This window comes from Necator americanus, chromosome V (genome assembly GCF_031761385.1).
Source record: "Necator americanus strain Aroian chromosome V, whole genome shotgun sequence".
Taxonomy (NCBI): domain Eukaryota; kingdom Metazoa; phylum Nematoda; class Chromadorea; order Rhabditida; family Ancylostomatidae; genus Necator; species Necator americanus.
Window position 1 is genome coordinate 8,596,852 of NC_087375.1, and position 18,566 is coordinate 8,615,417.

At 38.9% G+C, this 18,566-nt stretch overlaps 3 protein-coding genes across 5 annotated transcripts; all 3 read right to left on the bottom strand.

Moving 5' to 3' along the window:
- Window positions 1-470: 470 nt before the first annotated feature.
- On the bottom strand, window positions 471-8,470 carry RB195_013305 (uncharacterized protein; the record flags this gene model as incomplete). Of its 2 annotated transcripts, none has more annotated exons than XM_064203059.1 (24): window positions 471-509; window positions 685-804; window positions 872-1,024; window positions 1,089-1,184; window positions 1,624-1,770; window positions 2,097-2,219; window positions 2,275-2,382; window positions 2,444-2,549; window positions 2,700-2,767; window positions 2,889-2,951; window positions 3,034-3,118; window positions 4,680-4,745; window positions 4,991-5,058; window positions 5,177-5,262; window positions 5,344-5,439; window positions 5,582-5,656; window positions 5,744-5,845; window positions 6,008-6,181; window positions 6,255-6,414; window positions 6,482-6,653; window positions 6,807-6,990; window positions 7,081-7,246; window positions 8,079-8,223; window positions 8,364-8,470. In XM_064203059.1, 24 exons carry the CDS (start codon window positions 8,468-8,470, stop codon window positions 471-473), a joined length of 2,709 nt encoding a protein of 902 aa, XP_064058939.1. The 2 variants fall into 2 exon arrangements, with proteins under 2 accessions (XP_064058939.1, XP_064058940.1); XM_064203058.1 differs by having other exon boundaries at window positions 4,680-4,781.
- A 1,479-nt stretch (window positions 8,471-9,949) lies between these two features.
- RB195_013306 (uncharacterized protein) lies at window positions 9,950-10,335 on the bottom strand (the record flags this gene model as incomplete). Its single annotated transcript, XM_064203060.1, has 2 exons — window positions 9,950-10,161; window positions 10,332-10,335. The coding sequence occupies 2 exons, from the start codon at window positions 10,333-10,335 to the stop codon at window positions 9,950-9,952; spliced, it is 216 nt and encodes a 71-aa protein (XP_064058941.1).
- Window positions 10,336-10,386: 51 nt separating this feature from the next.
- Window positions 10,387-17,093, bottom strand: RB195_013307 (uncharacterized protein; the record flags this gene model as incomplete). 2 transcript variants are annotated; one of them, XM_064203062.1, is made up of 16 exons in its annotated part: window positions 10,387-10,581; window positions 10,757-10,819; window positions 10,958-11,032; window positions 11,693-11,854; window positions 11,921-12,009; window positions 12,095-12,188; window positions 12,244-12,341; window positions 12,485-12,560; window positions 12,923-13,108; window positions 13,275-13,411; window positions 13,513-13,610; window positions 14,383-14,514; window positions 14,569-14,624; window positions 14,691-14,759; window positions 15,393-15,420; window positions 17,065-17,093. In XM_064203062.1, the coding sequence occupies 16 exons, from the start codon at window positions 17,091-17,093 to the stop codon at window positions 10,387-10,389; spliced, it is 1,587 nt and encodes a 528-aa protein (XP_064058942.1). The 2 variants fall into 2 exon arrangements, with proteins under 2 accessions (XP_064058942.1, XP_064058943.1); XM_064203061.1 differs by lacking the exons at window positions 15,393-15,420; window positions 17,065-17,093 and having other exon boundaries at window positions 14,691-14,753.
- Window positions 17,094-18,566: the final 1,473 nt, after the last annotated feature.

An 18,566-nucleotide genomic window follows, 5' to 3' on the forward strand; every position in this document is an offset into this window, starting at 1 on the left:
ATATGAAGTAGGGGAGAACTTTGGTGAAATAGACATATTTTTAATTAAACTAACTAAAGGAACTCCAGTAAAGATTAACTCTATGCTTGATTTGTTAGATAAGAACCTTCTCGGTCGAGATGAACAATCAAACTTGACATGAGGAATTATACATGTGAGAGAATCGTGACTTCTAATATACCTTCTTAAAAATAAAGAGATCAAGCTTTACAGCACATCTACGAAGGATTCAATGAATAGGCCCATCGGTCTTCTCATAGGGCCTATTTTTGCGTAACCAGCCATTTCCCGCCACCGAAATCTTCACTTTTCCTATGACGATGTGGTTTGCGCATAGTCATACTGTGTATTGCCACACATTTGTCATAGCTACCAATGACCACTTGTAAAGCACACAAAAACTCATCAGCATATATTTATCTGAATAAATTTCCTATTATATTTTATACATTTATCACAGTTTTCAGTGATCACGTTCGTTTGTAGTATAACATATACGCCTCGGATGTCTGAAAAATGAAATACATGATAATAGAAGCATAGGTGAAAACTGTTCTAGTAAAGTAATCTTGTTTGTGGCACAACTAAAACTAACGACCACGACTGTAGTCTCCGTTCTCAGAAAAAAAAAAAACACACACACACAAACCACGTACTGAAATGAAAGAAATACGGATGACCCACATTAATTCCATTAGCTGATGAAGAAGACACGCTCTCGTCATCAAATCTTAACCATTCTCCTGTTGTTCCATGGCAGACCAACGCCGTATAATGACCACTATTCAATCGACCGCAGTGATTCTACAGAGAAAAAAAACAGCAGCATTAAACAGAGACCGACCAGCGTTAAACAGTTGTGAGATCTTACCGTTACAGCATATAACCGATAGGGTTCTGGATTTTCTGGTGAATTTTGATGGAGGTACTCAGAAAGGTCAAGCCGACCAGGATCGAAATCAACGGGCATAGTGTTTTTTGCATAGTCACCATTTTCCATTGAAAATCTTTTTAAATGTACGACCTAAAGTTTGTTATGGTAGATGAATGTTCCTAAACGGGATATGGATAAAAATATAATCCCAAACCACGACAGGTGGGAGTGACCAGAGCTTTGTAAGGCGAGATGCACGTTTCGGAGCACGACACCGTGGGCAGTTCCATCGGCAGTCACCGTCCAAAGTCTGCAAATAACTATTTACGTCTGCGAACTTCCCTTTATCGAAATTGTTCGCACTGCGCACGCTGCAATGCTATATCGCAGCGGAATGACGTTGCTATAGCTTCAAAAACGCCCTTTTACATTCTCTCTCTATCAGAGGTTTTAAATGTTTAGATTTTAAATGAAAACATTCTTTTCATTCTCTCTCTTCCTGGCATCTCTCCTAAGATAACGCTCTTCTCTAAACAAATACTTTTTTTCTTTTGTTCCTCGTTTGCATCTCTCCCTACTTACAGTTTTGCGCGCCGTCACACTCGGGTGTTCGTCATCGTTCGTACATTTTCTCAACATTTCTTTCATTCGCTCGCAGAATGCAAACACGCCAAGACAAATTTCCGCGGTTATATACGTATATACTGCAATTAAAGGAAGAATACCATGTCTAATTCAAATGCACACACCGTTTGAGAGAAATGACTGCTGAGGCATTGCTGTAGACTTGTGCGGCTTGCATGAACTGGTAATTCGACCGTAATCAAACTGCATTCTTCAAACGTTGCCGATTGTTCCCCACATGCAGAGCATGACAGCTCAGAAACTGTTTGCAACTGGAACGACACATTTTTCATTTCCTACTAAATAGAAGCGTACCGTGAAGAAGTGCTGCGAATCATTTTCTAATGCATGATAGCGTGTGAAACCCGTTAGACCCGTTCCAAATAGGAAAAAGAGCAGCGAAACTCACTCATGATCATAAGCCCACTTTCTTTTTTTTTTAGTAAGAAAGAATTGAGTTTGGACGCAACATTGTGACAATGTACTTCAACTACAACTTCGGCTTATCGAACTTAAGGTGTTAAGGTACCTACGTACCTACTTTTTCAAGATGATAGCGAATGTTTCTTCCAAAATATCCAGAATATTCAAATCTTACATTAAAAATCTTGTTGATGGGTGAGTAGGAAAATTGACGACTCTTCTTTTCGTAATCCTTCGCGTCATTCAAAATGTGAGAACCACCTTTGTAATTCTGCTCGAATGACACCCTTTTGGTCACCTAAGAAGATACTTTGAGATCGATTGAAAGCTATTTTATTCTCTGCTAATCCTACCTGATTGGTATCTTCGTGAAGAGCGTCGAGAAGAAATAATTGGAATTCGGATGCATCATGTTGATGACCATCTGCAAGGCAGGCGTTCACCTGACTCGCAAATAAACGCTGAAATATTGTTAATGCATTCTGTAGCAGAAGTCGTTCAATAGTAACAAACTGAATTTACTAGAAATCTCTGCGGTTTTATAGCAGTATACTGCCCACTCCAGATCACATCCATCATAGCACTAAACACGGCCGAAATAACACCACCGGTACCCATTTTATTATGCCTTAAAAACATGAGTATATATTGACTTACGGTAGGTCAACATAACTAGAACGAAGAATATTGCGAGGGATAATCCCTCTTCTCTCAGTAAAAATGAAACGAAATGAAAATGAGAAAAACGATTTTCGTAATAAGATCACTGCAAACTCACGGATTAACACGAGACATGAAGTTTTCTTTAGAAAAAATAGACAGCATAAGCGGAGTATGGAACAAAGCCTAAATAATTACGAATAACACCTTTAAAAACCGGAAAAATCATACGTAAATAGCGAGTCCACGCATGCAAACTTCTACAGAAACACTAGATTTCAATTCCAAATGTCTGTAAAGTGCACACCTGTAAAGTCGCATTCATGAAACAGGTGTTACCCATGTTATAAAGACCAGTATAACCAGGACGCTGAAAAGTGAATAAACCAGCTACCTAGAATTACTTAGAATCTTAAAAGGATCTTTGCACGAATAGTTTTAAAAGTGCTCACTGGGTTTCCACGTCGGCTTGAGCTACCCTCAGTAGAATCACACATACTATTGTAGATATCTAACAACTGTTGCTCCTGGTCAATACTGTAAGCGAAACGACACCAATTCATTAGCTAACAATTTTGCACGAAACAGTTCAGAACAAATTTGAACTTTTTCGGCTAACGACTATCTCAAGAACAAACTACAGCTGAAGACAACCTTCGCAACAAGTGGCCACTACCGCAGGATGTCAAGATCGACGACAAAGTATCCCACATTACTGCTTGCGGAGGATTTTCCAAAAGGAAAAAAGATAAAAGATAAAGTGTCTGGCGATAATGAGACCGCGTTTACTTTAATTTAGAATCATTTGAGGTCTACGAACGCGTAACTTGCGAATAAAAACACTGACTCGACAGTAGCCCCCACAAGTCATTGTATAGGCCAGTTACACAGTTTCGTAAAACCTCAAACGATTCTGAATTGAAGTAAATGTGGGGGCGCATCCCCAGCGGGCTGATTAACGCTAGACACTGTATCCTTTATCCTTTAAAGACATCACCCTACAAATTTAAGGTGGTACGGATTTCAGGTGGAGTATTCGTATATGGGATCGTAGATTATGGAGAGAAGGGTGATTCCGACCATTTTTTCCTAAGTGCCGTAAAAAAACATTCCGGAAGATACGGCTTCGAGCGTTCCGGCGCACTATTTTCTACAACGATTTCGATTGGATCGCGCCAGAATCACTCCCTCCATAATGTACTATGCCGTATACGAATACTCCACCTGAAATCCGTATCACCTCAGATTCGTGGGGTGATGCCTTTAACTACCCTGTACAATAACTTGCGATAGCCGATGTATAAAGTCACCGTTTTTATCCTCCCAGACGAGTCTCGTACCAATTCATCGACCCCGGTTGATGAGAGGTTTGATTGGCACTAGGGCGGGATCGAACCTCCGATCGATCATGCTGCACCCATAGCGAAACCTCTTACCGACTATGCTACTCCGATTTTTGAACAATTCTGTTCACATATCTTTTTTCGCATTTTTCCAATATGCCAAGCTACATTTGCAAAATTGCAGATATACCATTGGTATGAAAACGTGTGCAATGAATAATCATTCTGAATAATCAAGAAACGTAAGAACTGTTATTAGGAACGCAAAATTACGACCAATTATTCTTTCGCAGCTCGCTAGAGACCGGGCGGATATTCCGTTTTCAGAAGTATGAGTTCACCTTTATCAACTCACTTTTGAAATGTTGCCGTTGACAATGGCAATGATATTGGTAATATTTAAAAAGGATTACGCACTCTCAAAAACGGTATAATTAACTGTGCAATCAAGCAACTAAAAACGTGGACAAAAACACGAAAATACGAAACGTGTCCTGTTGGTTCTTGGAAATTGTCATCTGAAGAATTGCAGTTACTTTTGGAGTCAACCCTCTGTCTCTGAAGACTGAGATGGATGTGTAGCGGTACTGGAAGAATGTTCAGAACATATGTCCATGCTTGCACCCTGTTGTAGTGACCCTAATCTCGTAGAGTGTTTTGAGGTGACAACTAATTCGTTTGCTTAGAATATTGCAAGGCTGTGGCTTCAGCAGTAACTTGCTTACTATCAACCTATTTGTTCTCTAATGTCGTACCTTATCAGGACGGGCTTAGTACTACGATCAGGAAGCGGAAGACGAGGATGTAGAGGAACAGCATTACTAAAACGTCTCAACAATAATAAACATGGAACCAACCTAAACGACATATTTCTTATAGAATAAAGAAAGTTGGTCAGCCGGGAGAAGTTGAAAAAGCACGCATACATGAACTGATTATCCTAGCGAATAAGTAGTAAAGTGAATCTCGAATGAATGATACCTTATCACTTCTCAATGGATAGTGCGATAATGATATGAGGTCATTTCTCACGTAACGTATTTAACATGTAAATCGAAAAACTCACCTCAACGCTGCAGGTGGAGGCTGAGCGAAGTTCGGTTTGTTGATGGGAGCAGACGTCACCTCATACGGCTGAAACACATTTCTTGTCATAACTGGTGAAAATATCATTGGCATTCAATGAAGAGCTAACGAACGTGATACTGACTAAATCAAGGATATCAAGTGGATAACATATAATAAGAGCTACCTGATGCGGTTTGTTTGATCGATCAACCATTGGCTGGCGTACCCCAGAAGGCGGAACGGGTCCAACTGTCACCGATGGATGGTAGCCTATGGAAAGTCTTGATAATTTCGTACGGTTCTTCATTATTGTGGGGCTACTTCAAGAACACACTAGCAAAGAGTTCTTACCGGATGCAACAGGTGGCCCTGTGGTACGATCAGAAGAAGTCGAACGAGAGGGCCGTGGTGGAATGACTGGTAATTGTGTCCCATGCGCAGAGACATCTACGAGAAGAAGATAAATAGAACTCACGAAGTTAGCTTACCAACAACCCAACACTAAGTGGTCAACACCAAAATCATTGAAATATGTCTGTAGTTATGGCTCACACATCTCAAACCCAAAATCTAAAAGAAGCTGTTTTACCTTTGACCTGTTTTCCTACAGCTACGGCTGGTTGTGCACCTAGTGAGCCAATAACGTTACTAGGAACTGAAGAATCTAAACAAGTTGACGGAAATTGGAATAATAAGGTAGAAATTCCAAAAAGCTAAGTAGATAAATCTTATATGTCTCTGCCAACCCTACCAGGTATATTTGTTAATGATTCCGATGGAGTTATTTCTTTTATGGATGATGTAGAAACGGCAGAGTCGTTAGCAGAGAAAGTCGTTTCCAGACGTTTGGATTCTAAAGAAATGATATTTTCTCGAAAGGGCTGTGAGTGACCAAACTGATCCGTAGAAAAAAGGCGAAAACGTATCAGTCATGACTTCATATGACTTAGTGGGATGAGGAATCGTCGCAAAAAATAGAGACAGGGACAAAGTAGTGTTAGAGTTAAATTCATACCATTCAAAACACCAGCGCTGTCTTCCCTTACATCAGGCTTTACCAAGCGAGTCGGAAACTCAAGAACACCGTTGGCAATAGGTCCACCATTCGGTTGCCGTAGAGGTACACGAGGAGGTTCTTGTGGGCGCGGTCCTTTAGATGATAGATCTGGATAGTCCAGCATCAGGCATGCTGTAAAAAGATGTTGCAGTTTCGAACTATAAGCGTGGACAACAGATACAAAAAAAAGAAGAAACTACTGTACCTTTCTTGTAGTTGCTAACCATATGATCAAGCTGGTCTCTTGGTTCATTTCGTTTCAATGTGCCATCACTTCTAGTATACATCGGATATTGATCACGCCAATTATCGAAACCACCATCCATAAATAGTGGTCTCGATTTTGGATGATGTTCATGGTTGTACTAAAACAAATCAAAAATTCACCTAAGGAAATACTAAGTATCCGAAGATGCTGACAAACCATCTCACCTCATACAAAGCTAATGACAACAGATTTGCTGGTGAACCTCTGAGTGGTTGGCCATTTTTTAGTTCGATGCCTGTATCGCTCATCAGGACCACAAGATCACATGATCCAATACGATGTAGAAGGGGACGCTGCCCGACTTCTAGTTGATTTCGTAAAGACGTGAATATCAATCTGAAAATCAACTTTCACTGAAATGATTTTTTTAATTATTTTAGCACAATGTCAACCGTATTACTATTCAGCCCACAGATCTTTCCACACATTCAAAAAAACGGAGCAAAATACAAAAATCTATTATAAATGGCGAATGTAAATGAAACGAACCCATGGACAATTAGCTCATGTGGCACTGTAACTACTGTTATGACGTGGTCATTTTTGTAGTTAATAACTTCTGATTTATCTTTGCGATAGTCCACAATAACAGCATTTTTCTTCGGTCGTGCCTGTTCTACCATACGAACTAGCTCTTTCGGGCTAATCAACACACTCGATGAAGGGCAGTTAGCTATAATATACGATTAAGCATATTCTAAATAGCAACGAAAACGCTATACTTGCTTTCCTATGAAGAGGTAGTTTATTAGCAAGCGCATACCGTCAGGGACATTCTCGCTGTTCACAGCGCTCGGAACCTTTGCTTCGGCAACGGACGCTTGCGAAATCCTAAGCATTTTTTCTTCGTACTTCTTGTTTAGGATTGCCTTTAAATTATCAGCTTCATCGAGCGACTCTTTGAAACGAAGACCAAAAATGGCTCCATGCTGAAAACAAGGACTTCAGCATAATCAGTTAATCTCAAGGACTTTACAATCAACTAACTTCTTAAGGAAATTATCGTATATATATATATATATATATATATATATATATATATATATATATATATATGATTAAAGTTGAATTTTGTGTTTTCAGGATCTATTCAATAACTAACACAAAAATTAAACTGATGGTAATGAGGGAGGCGCACGAGTGTGACAGATAAACAGTTAAAGTTAAAACTAAAATACCCAAGACCGGCGCCTGAGATAATCATAAATTCGTCAAATCACTCATTTTTTGTTATACTTAAACTTTTACTTTTGTGCTGTAGATTTTTCTAAACTTGTTAACAAAAAGCTGATCAAAAGGGACAACACAACGCTGACACAATTTCTTCGATGTCGAATGCGACATTTGCGTTTTTTTTTTTTTGATTCCCGCTGCACTACAAGAATGAACTAGCTTATTTGAACACGGCGCTTCATTCAGGTGAAATAAAACGCTAACTAACCGTCACTTCAACGCACCAAACGGCTCTTAGAAGCTCATGCAACCAATAAAAAAAACAAATTAAACGAACAGTAAGTTTGGTACACTTCTATGTGTCACATTAATACTATTCACTTAACTAGACGAAATAGCTCTCAGAAATGATTGGCAAAAGGTAAGAAAGTTAAATGTAATAAACACACATTATTTCGAAATACATGCTTTAAAAGAAACGACACAAAATATCTTAAAGAAACATTTAGTAATGTAGAGTAATGAACACTCTTCTTGGAAAAGAAATTGCAAGAAAAAAAGCACAGCCAACCAAATCTCTATGCTCACCTCTGACTTGAACTTCGCAAAGTCTTGTTGCTTGCAAATTAACTTTGATAATTGAGCACAACGATAATACAGCGTATACTGCTTCTCTATATCTCCCCTCGCAATACGCGCTTCCTGGATCATTTTCTCAATTGACGAAAACATTCTGGAAACGTTAACATCAATTCGCAACGTTGACCAAGCATAAATATTGTTTTTGTTGTTTTATTTAAGAAATTTCCAATGCATTGCGAAAGTGATGATAGATGATGGATGTATTGAGTTATAAGTGAATGGTAAACTCACTTTTCGGACGAATACGACTTCAATCTAAGAATCATTTCTCTTGGAAGCTCACTTGCCGCATTGAGACTTTCAAGCGAATCGTGTTTGAGCACAAATGAACTCGTCATCGTTCAGTTATTTACAGCAGATTCAGATACAGTTCACGACGTAGTCATTGGGCTAGTCTAAAGAATAAATAAACAAGTGCATGTATCGAAGGAAGAAAGCACAAAGGCGGAATTTATATCGCGATGAGAACGTGAACCATGCAAATCTATAATAGAGGAATTGAAGAAGGAATAAGAACAAACAGTCATTAATCCTGACAACTTCCACAAGCGATTTTGAAGCGCTGCCAAGAACCACAAACCAAGGGAGCTCGTAATCCGAAAAGCGCTGGACAGCTTTAGGCGTCATTAAATAGAACCCTCGGAGCAAACGCTCCAATCCACGCCTTTCTTCAAAAAAGAGTTCAACTTCATTTTCTTCCCGAAAAGAGTACTTTCTTTTCAAATTTCCACAGGGTTGCGATTCCGCTGATTTCTTCCTCGTTTTCACCTAAGGATGAATTGTATTCTCAAGCTTAGCGAAAATTGGATCTAGGTGCGGGGAAAGAATAGCAGCGATGCGAATTATCGGTTCTTGCGCATCGATTTATCGCTAGAAAAGCTGGTTGTATGACAGCTAGGATTAGTTTCTGCGTACAGTTTGCTTAAGCACTGAAAAAAAGGTGATAAGAAGGTTGAAAGCTACTGTGGATGAAGTTTAGTGTGGGGTTTAGATTTTCAGAGGCACAATATTCATTGTTGGTTTTGCTCAAAGATTCCAATTTTTTATGTCCCTATCATCGACCCCGTTGATAAATAAGGGGCGTGGTATAAAGTACCGTACGCTCTTATGGTTATTTTCGTTGTATAACGATTTGTACCGTCCAAGAGTGCGACAAACAACGCTCTACCCACTCATTACTTCGCTCTCATTATTCTCCGCCTACTGTACAATAAATATATTCCACTGAACCACCATGTCGGTCCATTCAGTCAGGGTGATAAAACCCCTAGGTCTCTAGTCACCCATTTATATAGTTCCAAGACAATCACAAGTGTTCCATGTCCGTAGTGTGAGATCTGCGACTACGTTGAGCATTCTTCACTTCTCTTTTTTGAACTGCCTAGGTGGTTGGAACGTTCATTTGAGGCCACCGTTCGGTTTTTGGATCTCCGCATTTGTTTAAAAGGTTACTTGTTTATTGTGGGAACTGTTACGTGTGACTTAACCAGCAATGACAACGACGGCAACCCAGACAGAGAAAACACGACCCATGGTCGTACTTTTCACAACGTTTCACTTTTTTAACAGCTCTTAAATGAGAGAAGAATAATTTCCAGTGCACTTCCTGTACACCATCAGAAGCTATGGAAATGCATAATTTTATCGCTAGGGAGAACATCAGCTCTGAATGCATAACAAACAACTCTCTTTCACAACTGAAAGCTGCTCTATTATTATTGCTAAACAGCAAGAAAAAACAACAACACAATCAACCAATCACAAACGACAAATGTCCTGTTAAAACCTTCAGTAAACGATACTTTTAGTTAGAATGCTCATATCTTCAGTTTGCCAAAGGAGAACAACAGGGATTCCAACGTTACGTCACTACCGCTTACTTTAACTTTACATCTATCTTCATTTGAAAAAGCATTCTCTTTAAAAGTAGATTGCATAAGAAGCTCAATAAAATTATGAAATTGTGATGACCATGGTCTTGAACGAGTCACGAATAAAAGGAACCAAAAATCGCTGCAGTAATGAAGCTCTGGAAGATGAAGAGGTCATTATGGGTAAACGCAGCAATATGAGAACGAAAACTCAACATTCATACACTAACTTAGATCGAATTGAGTAATATTGCCACAACTGTTTGTAGATAGAACATAGAACAACATATTCAAATAGAACAAATTTTTGTTGAGATGTAATACTTACTCATGTATTCTAAATGTATCGTGTATCACAAAACATTAGACACTGATAACGACTCCTAAACATTTTGTGCTTCATTTAAAGGCTGAATGTCGTTTTCTCGAGGAAGTGTGATTTTTTGCTCATTCGCACGCGCCTCCTTTTCTTTATCGATGCGAGCTCTGTTTTCTTTTTCGGCTTCTATTCGACGATAGACTGGTTTGAAAAGAATGACCAGCACCAGAACGAGAAGAGCTGCCAGCAATGAGAATACCTAAATATTTCACAGTTATTCATCAAGTATAAACTGAACTACAATTATAAATCACATGGATTCCATATGAGTTGTACAGATCTTCACTGACATTTTCTGTCAGAAATAAGGAATCGATTGCTGAGGCGCTACGTATTTATCAAAAAGAAAAAAAAAGCAAAAAACAAAAACAAACCATTACAGCCTGTGTGTTGTCCTTCGGCTGATTAAGTTTATCGGTTACATCGAGCGAGCAGACCTATACAATAATGACAAGAAATATTAATCCCGCATAAATAGGGAGCTAAGCACATGAGAAAAGTAATACATCTCAAGTAAATTTTCATTTAAAAATCAAGATAAGTAGAAATCAGTTAATGTAATTTAGGATCAATACCTGTAAGTCCATGCGCTCAGGTTGAAGCGGTCGACTGAACTGCTTCATAATGAAAACGTACAAGACACTTTGGACCTGAAATAGGGGAGTTTCATCCTTCAATGTTTTTTTCCCGCTTTTTCAGTTCTGATATACAGAATGACAGGTCTGAACTGCGAATTTTAATATTTTTTGTATTCTTTGGGCATACATATAGTAGAGTCAAAACGAAATGAAGCACAGCGCAGTTGCGTAAGGCTGCCTGCAGAGTTCAGAGCCGCGCTGACCTCCAAACCAGGTCTGAACTTTGCGGGCAGCCTAAGCAGCTGCGCTCGAAGCGGCCCCTTTCGTGCGAAGCAGTCATAATCGAGGGAGGACCCTTCCTAGCACCAGATATCGCTGCAGTTCGCGATGGTCCCACCTCGATTCCAACCGCTTGCTCTACCGCGCCCTTTCGAGTACTTCTGCATACGCAACCGTACCGTTCTTCATGTCATTTTGACCCTACTATAACTGGAGTTGTTGATAACTAACGAAATTGTGTAAATTGGGTGAAGTGGGCAAGAGATTTGGCGTAACTATGTAAACACATAAACAAATACAAATGAATGAACGTAGAACAACATATGATTGCATGACATACCGCAGCATCGCGGAGGTGACACATATATAACAACTATATGCGTATACATCAAGTGAATACCTAGTGCAAATTAAAATTTTTAAACCGCTCGGTTGCTGTACTGTAGATCTTACCTGTCCCGATAGCACAATGAGTCCAGTAGAAGTAGTTTCCGAGACAGGGAACGTGCATTCGGCAGATAGCTCTAAGCCAACAGGATAGGTAGCCAAACCAAATATTCCAAAAAGAACACATGTAACGGCGAGGAAAGGGGCGAAATTCGGGTGTAGTGTGAGCTAAGATGCTAAGCTGATTAGATAAACCAACGAAAGCATATCTGACAAGCAATCGAACAGAGGAACCTGCATAAAAATGAGACCAAAGACTACTGCTAGTCCCATAGCCACCTTCATTGTCTCTTCGTACATTTTCGTTCGATCAACAAACATGCCTACAGTACATTGAATTGAATTGAAACGATTTATTAAAGCGGTGATATAGCTAGTTAAATCTATAACAAGGAGAAAAAAACTAACCACTACCGGCCGCACCTACTATACCACCGATAATCATCAACGCAGCGCAGATGCCAACAAAGGAATTAGAATATCCAGAAGGGCATAGCAGTTCCTAAATAAATAATGGACGTAACACAATTGTATTCTTCACGAAATTACTTTCTTACTTGCATAATAGTGTATAAACAATTGAACATGCCAATTCCACCACCCATGACGAAGAACAGAATGAGGTACGGTTTGGACATCATACAAGCTTTCAACCCTGTAATTTTGGCCGGATCAACTTCGTTTAAACTAACGTTTAACCATATTCATACTTAATAATATATTTGAAGGAAGCGGTTTTGTATTGGAAGTAAAAGAAAAGAAAAAGTAAAGTAAGAGAAGTAAAAGAAGGGAAGTTACCAGGAAGGAAATCCATCTGAGGCTTACTCGCACTAAACGTCGGTGGTATCTTCGGCTCACTTCGTTTAACAGCGACCTTAAGTAATTATAATAAATAGCAAATAATAATTAAATAACTAAATGAGAAGAAGAAAAAACTAAAAACAATGTGTGCACGCAACGACTCGAAATAGTTTTCACTACTTTTTTTTCAAAAATTCCAATGAATAGATGAGAAAACAATGAAGAACTGCCTCAAGATCATAGGCGCGATAGGGAGGAGCCAGATCCTCCTCAGGTGAAGGAGCTCCAGCTCATGAGGTGCAGCTTAAATGGTGAGGATCCCTTCGCAATCTCCAAAAGTGAAGGGGGTCCCTTCGCCAACCGTACAAAAGTGAAAGGGATCAGAGCACCGGGTCCGACTATCGCATGTATGCTCGGGATGCAAGAATTCCATACCGTTGCTAGAATCATGGCTGCAGCCGAAGGTACAAAGGTGAAGATGTTCAGATACACGACGTGCTGCGGTGAGTGCACCATCTGAGGGCTAATGACATTGGCGAGCAGAACCCCCAGCGGATTTGACATCACACCAATAGTCGTTGCTAATCCACGCTGATTGTCAGGAAACCATGACCCGGCGACCTGAGTAGTATACATGATTTTGGTGAAATCAAAAAAAAGTTGCAATTTTTCGCTATTTGTGATTTGTAAGACAACAATATGCTTAATTTCCTATCTCTGAACGTGAACTTGTAATTGAGTAATAAGCACCAGTAGCGAGCAGTTAGTTATCGGTGCTTTTACGTACCTTAGTAGGAAGAAACATAATGAACGGATAAGCAACGGCAGCGATTGCCTGTCCTGTAATGCCGATAGGAAAGCGGTACTGCTGCGGTAGAAACGAACTGGATAACCGAATTAGTCCTCCAATACCGTTCGTCCATCCTTCAAATGAGTATGTCTCAAATTGATCGCGTAACTGGACGAAAGATGAGAAACAGAATGAAATAAAGGAAACAGATAGGAAATTGTGAGCAACTGCTAACCAGCTATCAATATGGCACTACGTAAACCAAATCGTCGTCCGGCCCACATAGCGAAAAATCCAACAGGTATAGTGCACATCATGTAAACCATTGAGAACCTGTAATATTCTCTATTTTTAGCATTCTGGCAATCCAGGCACAATTCCCCATTTACCGACACTAAACCAGAACACATGACGACTTTTCTTGATGACACATTGCTCGTGGGGTGAAGGAATTTTTCGTATTTATCGCGAAAATGAGATTCTTTCGCATCGCAACGACGCTGTTGCTCGGTTTGTGGGTTTTGTTTTTATTACGTGTAGAAATTGTCGCTGAAAACCTCATAAAACCCTGTCTGGGATAAGCGCGCAATTTGAGCTTCACATATGTCAGCGTAATCCGGATTCGTAATTAAATAAACTTTCACTAAAAGGAGGCTTGGTTCCATTGCTCAAGCAAAACACATGAAACCAAGGAAGAGTGAGAACGTGGATGAAAAAAATCGAAAGCAACCGGCTTGTTTCCAACTAAAAGGAGTTGATGGAACTTGAAGGAGAGTATTGGATGCTATTTGTATTCATGACGAGCACAAACACTCCTTCCATAAGAAGAAAATGTACGAGATAACTCCCATGCATGTGCTAAGTCCGTTCCTATGCGAATCGTATGAACTTGTGATCAGGATCTCAAACAATCTTCTTCTTCGTCTTTTAACCCGAATTTAACAGAAAATTCTTTGTGTACGTTAGAGGGCAGTAAATGTGGTAGTGAATGGTATGGCTGTAGAACACAAAAATACAAAAGTAGAAGGAAAAAGTATCAAAATTACACAGAAATAAATTGGAAAGTGAAAACAAAGAAACAACGAATAAAAAAGGAAAAACAAACCATGCAGCACTGTTCTCTCCGTAAAAACTATTGACATAGTTTGAAACAGGAGCGAAAGCAATCCATGAGATTGTGTTGGTGTTGTTCAACATAGCAACAACCGTTAAAATCACCCATCTTCGAGCGTACACCCTAAAAATTTTGATACACGATGATTAGTCTGAATGACGTAGGCCATGTGCATACTTCAACTGAATCGGCTCCGGTTCGTCATCCTCTATGTGACCATTTGACTCAACTTTCTAAACGAACGAATGAGTAAGCGCGAAACCCGAAAATAAAAGAATAAAATCAATTTTCTTACACACCTTAAATTCAGTCAGTTGTATGTCAAGTTTTTCCGGGCCTAAGTCATCGCCATGGGCGGTCATTTCACCCTAAACACGAGTGGCACTAAAAAAGATAGATGTATCGATTTGATCACATGAGAAATGAATGACTGTGGAGGGATGAGAAAAACGGCATGATGCCCTGAGTCAGTTATAAATAGACGCTGACAGCACGATGTTACGCTGAATCATGCTCATTAAAAAATTTGGCAGTTCCCCTTCCTATTTTACACCTTCGGCTTGGACTATTCTAAAATGCAGCGTCGTGCTAAATTTTGCTCTCAATTGAGAAAAAACTAAGTTCCCTTAAGCCCAAGAACATTGACATTCAAATCAAAATCAGTCGGACTTGATGTCCATGTCAAATCTAGTATAAAAATCTCATTTAAAAAAAAAACCCAAGCAGTTTCTGGATCATAACAAAAATGAATGGATTTTCAAGGTACAAAACTCAATGAAATATTTTTGACGGTTCTGATTTGAAATGCTATAATTATGACTATGAAGAAAGAAGGATAAAATAGAACAAAAACAAGAGAACAGATGCTATCAAAATAAGGAAACAAAGATATCCCAGGATCTATGAAAAAATAAGGGAAAAATGAGAACGAAACTAAATCCAGTAAACACACAAGTTTAAATCGTTCATAAAAACGTCGAATTTTGGCGAAGAAGCCTCACAGGAAAAAAAGAAGCAAAACAAAAAGTGCTGAAGTCATCCGCGAATCGTCAATATTCTCCCAAAAGAAGGCGGGTCTGAAATAACATTATCGCTCATCGATGCATGCTAACGCGGAAAATGCCAAAGCAGAGCTAAGCTGAGCTAGTTGTTCCTCTTCGTTACGAATACTGATAGAAAATTAAATAATATATATTGAATAGATTAATATTAAACAGAAAATTTGAAGAAGAGGAGTACTTAACAAGGCGTACATGCTAGGGAATCCTATTGGGACAAACAAACTATCTTCCTTTATTTCAACGTATTAGTACTTACTTATTTTGCTACTTCTTCATCACTTCTGCCATTTCGGATTTGGTTACAAAAAGCCACCAACAAACAACTAATTTACTGAAGAGCTATAGAACAAAAAAGAAGAGTTATTACGGTTTTTCACTCATATCCGATCCAAAATAAGAAAAGAGAAGAAACGGAACGCCTTGGAATGAAGTAGTAGGAATGATTTCGAGAGAAAAAGGGAGAAAAACAAGATAAGATTGTCAATAGGGCTCAAAAGTCCTTCCATATGTGATCATATCCTCCATAAAAGCTCAATTGTCGAATATGTTACATAACAGGCATTCTAAAAATAAAACAAAAACTTAGCAACCGCGTACAGGATAAAGTGAGAATAACATCCTAACAACAATTGGAAACTGTGAGTCATCCTTAGATCGACACAGAAAACGAAGAGATCTGAGAAGCGTGCGGATCATTAGTAATAGAGCGCGACAACTCGAGTCATATTCCTATGCATCCCGCCTTCCCATGAATATTTCAAAATGAGCAGCTCACAAGGATTACGGCTGTTTGATGTTGTTGTTTTCTTCTTGTGAAACACGCTCATTTCTCGACGTAAGATTAGCCTCTAAGGAAATACTTGATGACGTCGCTAGGAGAAGAAATCAGAAATCAAGATCACAATAAGAACAGCTACGGCCTATCTGGGAAATTACTGTCACATTCGTCGTTTTTAGGGAGACAATATGTACATCTTACGTCAATCACCGTAAGAAGACTTGGGGTTCGTCCGTCCTTTGTAATTCGGACGTTTCTCATTACATTTTCAAATATCGGGAAAAAAGGAGGTCTTTGGTTGTTAACTGATGAATGAAAGAGTTAGATGACTTTCATCGAACAATGTGCTTGAGCGAACAAGTTCCACTTCAATCCAGAATAGTTTGAGGTTTAATTGCAATTGATTCTAGTTTAATTACATTGCAATTTAATTACAATCTTTTAGTGACATTAAAATGACACACTAATCATACATTAAAATATAACAAAAGTATTGCTATTCATCCTATTTTTAATTGTTTAATTAATGATCAACATTAAATCACATTTCAAAATCACACACAAACATCAGTCGCACAGAAATTACAATTACAAATTCAGTCACAAATTTATAGATATCCTAGGATAAAGAAAGGGAAGAATTTTAAGAACTTTTCTAAGATTTTAGCATCTAGTCTGTGCACCTGATTTCCTTGATTTTTATGTACCACATCCACGTGTATTGATCCTTCTTCGCGCCTTAGTATGCTATAAATAGCTGACTATACATTGCTTCCTTACTTTTATTCGCTCCTCCTTACTGATGAGCCTTGGTAGTGAATTCTTCTTTCTAACCTATTCACTCTGAAGCCTCTATTCCTCATTCTGTTGGAGGGTTGAGGCGAAACGGAGATTCATAAAACCCCTACTCTGCTACTGTTACCTCATCTATTCCGGAATTCTATAATGACGAACTTTCATTATGATTCAATATCTGACCTGTATAATCAGTTGCGGGGCCAGCACATGCATTAGGACAGTGTCTCTAACCATCCAGACAACTGTGATACTAATTTATCGACCTTGCGTGGATGAAAGGCTTAGTTTGCTTAGGACGGCTTGAAGTCATCGATCGCAGCAGGACCTCTTTTCACCCTACTTATACCAGGAATTCGTGGTAACCATTCTAGTAGAAGCATCCTTTTTTGTCCAGCCTTTGATGAATATTAGTTTAACTTTTCAGAATTTAGAGTGTTTGTATTGTCAAGGCGCGTAAGATTTTGTGCGAAGCATTCCTCAAGTGATAGTTTTTAATTGACTTTCTTGATCTGTAGCCAATATTGGTATTGATCTTCCTTTATTAAACAACAGCTAACGTTTCGGCGTTATCGCCTTCGTCAGAGTTTGGAAAAAATCAAAGTCATCAGAGCCATTGATTTATCCTCTCAAGCGCCTCATTACCCGACAGAAAGCATTAAGCGACTAGTCGATTCCTATGTAAGTGGTTTTTTTCAACGTCACAAAATCCATAACAATGTATGAGAAACAATATTCATGGAAGTTATATAGAAGTAGGTAAACTAAAACAGCAACACATGATAGATTATCTACTGCTGAAGTGCTTGTCTCTAATAGATATTAGTTGCTTAGAGACAACGTCACTTGCTCCTAATGGTAAGTGGGGAGCATTTAAATCAACAAACAATTGTTGTCGACTCACATTTTTCAACTTTTTCCCCCTGACTTCTCAGAGTGATTGAACTCTATAGAAGTTAAGCGTTTATTCTAGTTATTGAAACGGAATGAAAAAATCCTCTATGACAAGACGATCTAGTCGATTCCTATGTAGGTGGTTTTTTCCAACATCACAAAATCCATAACAATGTATGAAAAACAACATTCATGGATACTATATAAAAGTCCTGCAACTACAGACGAAACAAAGGGTACAGTAAATTTATATGTGGATCCTTCAAAATAACATAAGCATTTAATAGCTACCGTTTTAAATTAAGGGCAGAATATTTTGCGCTTATTATCGAAGTGAATTTGTGCGCTCCAACTCGAACATCTTCACTGCAGTCTACAGCGGCTGCGTTGATGTGTCCTTTTTGAATTTCTTTTTTCAAGTGGACGACGGTTTCTTTTTGATCTTCTTCTTCCCGGATGGATGTATTCGTTTGGTATCCATCACCGGTACAACTCCACCGTGAATCTTCCAATATTTAAGTGATTCGAATTTCGAATGGGTAGAGTCTCTAGTAAGAATTCCACTCAAACTTGCTTCTATTTTTGGAACTAAATGACTAAATCAGCTGGGTCCGTAAAACCTAGGTCTCTCGGCTCTATGACGTGTG